This window comes from Puccinia triticina, chromosome 10A (assembly GCF_026914185.1).
Source record: "Puccinia triticina chromosome 10A, complete sequence".
In the NCBI taxonomy this organism is placed as follows: domain Eukaryota; kingdom Fungi; phylum Basidiomycota; class Pucciniomycetes; order Pucciniales; family Pucciniaceae; genus Puccinia; species Puccinia triticina.
In genome coordinates this window covers 1,558,318-1,560,824 of record NC_070567.1, presented here as the reverse complement: position 1 = coordinate 1,560,824, position 2,507 = coordinate 1,558,318, and the positions used below count along the sequence as shown (strand labels likewise).

Sequence of the window (2,507 nt, the reverse complement as noted above, 5' to 3'; positions counted from 1 at the left end):
CCAGGGAACATGTCTGAACAAGTCAACCCATTTGTCACAAGCCTGACTGTTTAAAAGACCTTGCAGGTCAAAAGTGCGATTAAAGGAGATTATTTACCCAACAAGAGCGCGGGTCATCCAATCCCCAAAAGCGGCCCGCCGGAGTTCCAACCACTACTCTCCATGTAACACGTGCGAGCAGAGGTAAAATAACATTTGTTGTTGGGTTGAAGTGGATTGAATGTGTGGTGCGGATCGGGAAGTTCGGTCTTGGCGGGGCCGGGAGAGGCAAGAGATGTTCCGGGCCAGGGGCTGCCGGTGTCCTATTCCGGCGGACTTGGCGCGAGCACTCTCCTGGCGGGGCACACGGCGACCACGACGGCCAGGCAGCGGTACCTAAGGCCCAGCCAATCACCAGCAGCCAGTCCGACCACAAACAGCCCGCACCGTCGTCTTCTCTGGCTTGGACTCGTCGGAGAGTGTGCCGTGGTCAATTGGATCGACCGCACCCCTATTTATGTACCGGCAAACAGCCTGACTGCCCACCCCCATCAGGCACCTATCATCATCATCATCAATATGGCCCCACCTCGAGGGCGAAGAGGAGAGCCTGATTGGGGACGACGACGGCCTCCAACACGACCTCTTCAGGCCGTCTTCGCCCACTCATGACTCCCACACCCCTCGCCATCAGGCTCCGGATCCGGCAGCGCTCCTGCCCGTCCAGCTCCAGAAGATCCTCGCAGACCCGGGCGCATACTTCTATCGCTGCGACTTGTGCATCTCCAGACTGGCCTTGAAGCCCGGCGCGCTTCCCCAGACCCGGCCCCATCCAAGACACGCTTTCCAGTTCAGAGCTATCGACCAACACGCCGGCCTCGTGCCCCTCAACCAATCCCAACCTGCTGATCCTCATCCGAACACCCCAAATCAAAAGATCGAGCTCGATCATAATAAACTCATCCCCATCTGCTGGAACAAATTAACGGTTTAACATTAAGCGGACCGACGCGCCCACCAAAAAAAAAATTGGCAGCATCCCGCCCCCCCCCCCCCCCCCCCCCCCCCCCCCCGACTTTGCAATTAACTACAGGTCCCGATTGTCCTGGATCGCTTGGCTCCTTAAGCAATTGGCGCCGAGCAGGAGCCAAGCGATGACCTTGAATTGTGTACAAGCCGTTTCCTTTTATACTGTGGCCCAAATCCTCATCTCATCAACGCTTTTTTTATCTTTCTCTCCTATTTCCGGTTGTGAAGCCTTCCGGATCAGGAAGTCGCTCCTTGCATTCCGCTTAAGGTAAGACTCTCGGCCTTATCTATACCTATATCCGCCGCTATTGGTCCTTGCTTCATTCATTGTTATGCCGACTTCGGCACCTTGTGTACTCATATGCCACTCTTGGCCGTATCGTTGCCCGCTGCAAATGACTAATTTCCTCCTATATCGTCAATTCCGGGATACTGAGAGCGTGTCCCGGGATACCAAGTTTATCCGTGTATCGCCATTTTGAGGACGGTTGCGAAACCCGGGAAGATGAGTTTCCTCCTATTAGCGGTTTAACATTAAGCGGACCGACACCCGCCCCCAAATCTTTTATGGTGTTTCCGGAATAGGATCTTTCTCCGAGTGCTACTCATCAATCCTATCTCACTTCATCACGCCTACAATAGTACTTCCTCGCCTTATCCTTTTCCCTGCGCCCCACATCAACATTCTCCTTTTGAGGCCTGCCAAGCACATTAGTGCCTCCATGACGGCGCTCTCCCCCCAAAAATATCTTGCACTGCACAACTGACACACTGCTTGCATTCTTCTCCGATGATAGGCATCAAACTTCCTTATCAAAATCCTCTGAGACGAGGTTTAGAGACAAGCACTGCCGACTGAGTTGGTTATTATTGTTGACATTCTACTTCAGAACAACCAAACTTTGATCAATCCTTTGCAACATCTAAAAATCACAATCAAAAAGAACTGCTTGTCGACAAATTGCATGAACAGAAATCGTCCATCAAATTGATTCTCCCCGTTCAGCCGGAATACTCAAAGGTCAGATGTACTTCTTGATCTCTTTTTCTGACATTCAATTACGAACAAAGAAACATGCTCTCTTTTCCTCATCTGACAACACCAACTAATCTTGCCACCATTTTATTTGATTTCCATTATTTCAAAAAAAAAAAAAAGATAACAACTTAGTGGTGAAACACGCAGGGACCCTCCGAAGGAGGCGAAGCAAGCCTCCGAAGAGGCTCGCTTTGCAAGGGGTGCTCCGCGTCAGCCAGGCTGCACCAGGCCCTCTGAAGAAGTTGTTGTGTTAAGTTAGCCCGTACATCTTTTAGCAGAATATAATTGCAATTGTATTCAGCTCCTCGCCATCAATCATTATACATAAAAAACTCCATATACAGTTGTTGTATTAGTGGTCAAACAAATTATAAGATCATTCACGGGGCGGCGGAGCCGCCCATAAACCCTAGTGTAGTCTTAACTGCTGCCATGAGCATCTCATTAATATATAACCCCT

At 50.6% G+C, this 2,507-nt stretch overlaps 1 protein-coding gene across 1 annotated transcript; it reads left to right on the top strand.

Moving 5' to 3' along the window:
* Nucleotides 1–220: 220 nt before the first annotated feature.
* On the top strand, nt 221–1,835 carry PtA15_10A180 (uncharacterized protein; the record flags this gene model as incomplete). The annotated part of the gene is made up of 4 exons (XM_053160331.1): nt 221–241; nt 327–460; nt 535–859; nt 1,806–1,835. The coding sequence occupies 4 exons, from the start codon at nt 221–223 to the stop codon at nt 1,833–1,835; spliced, it is 510 nt and encodes a 169-aa protein (XP_053024316.1).
* Nucleotides 1,836–2,507: the final 672 nt, after the last annotated feature.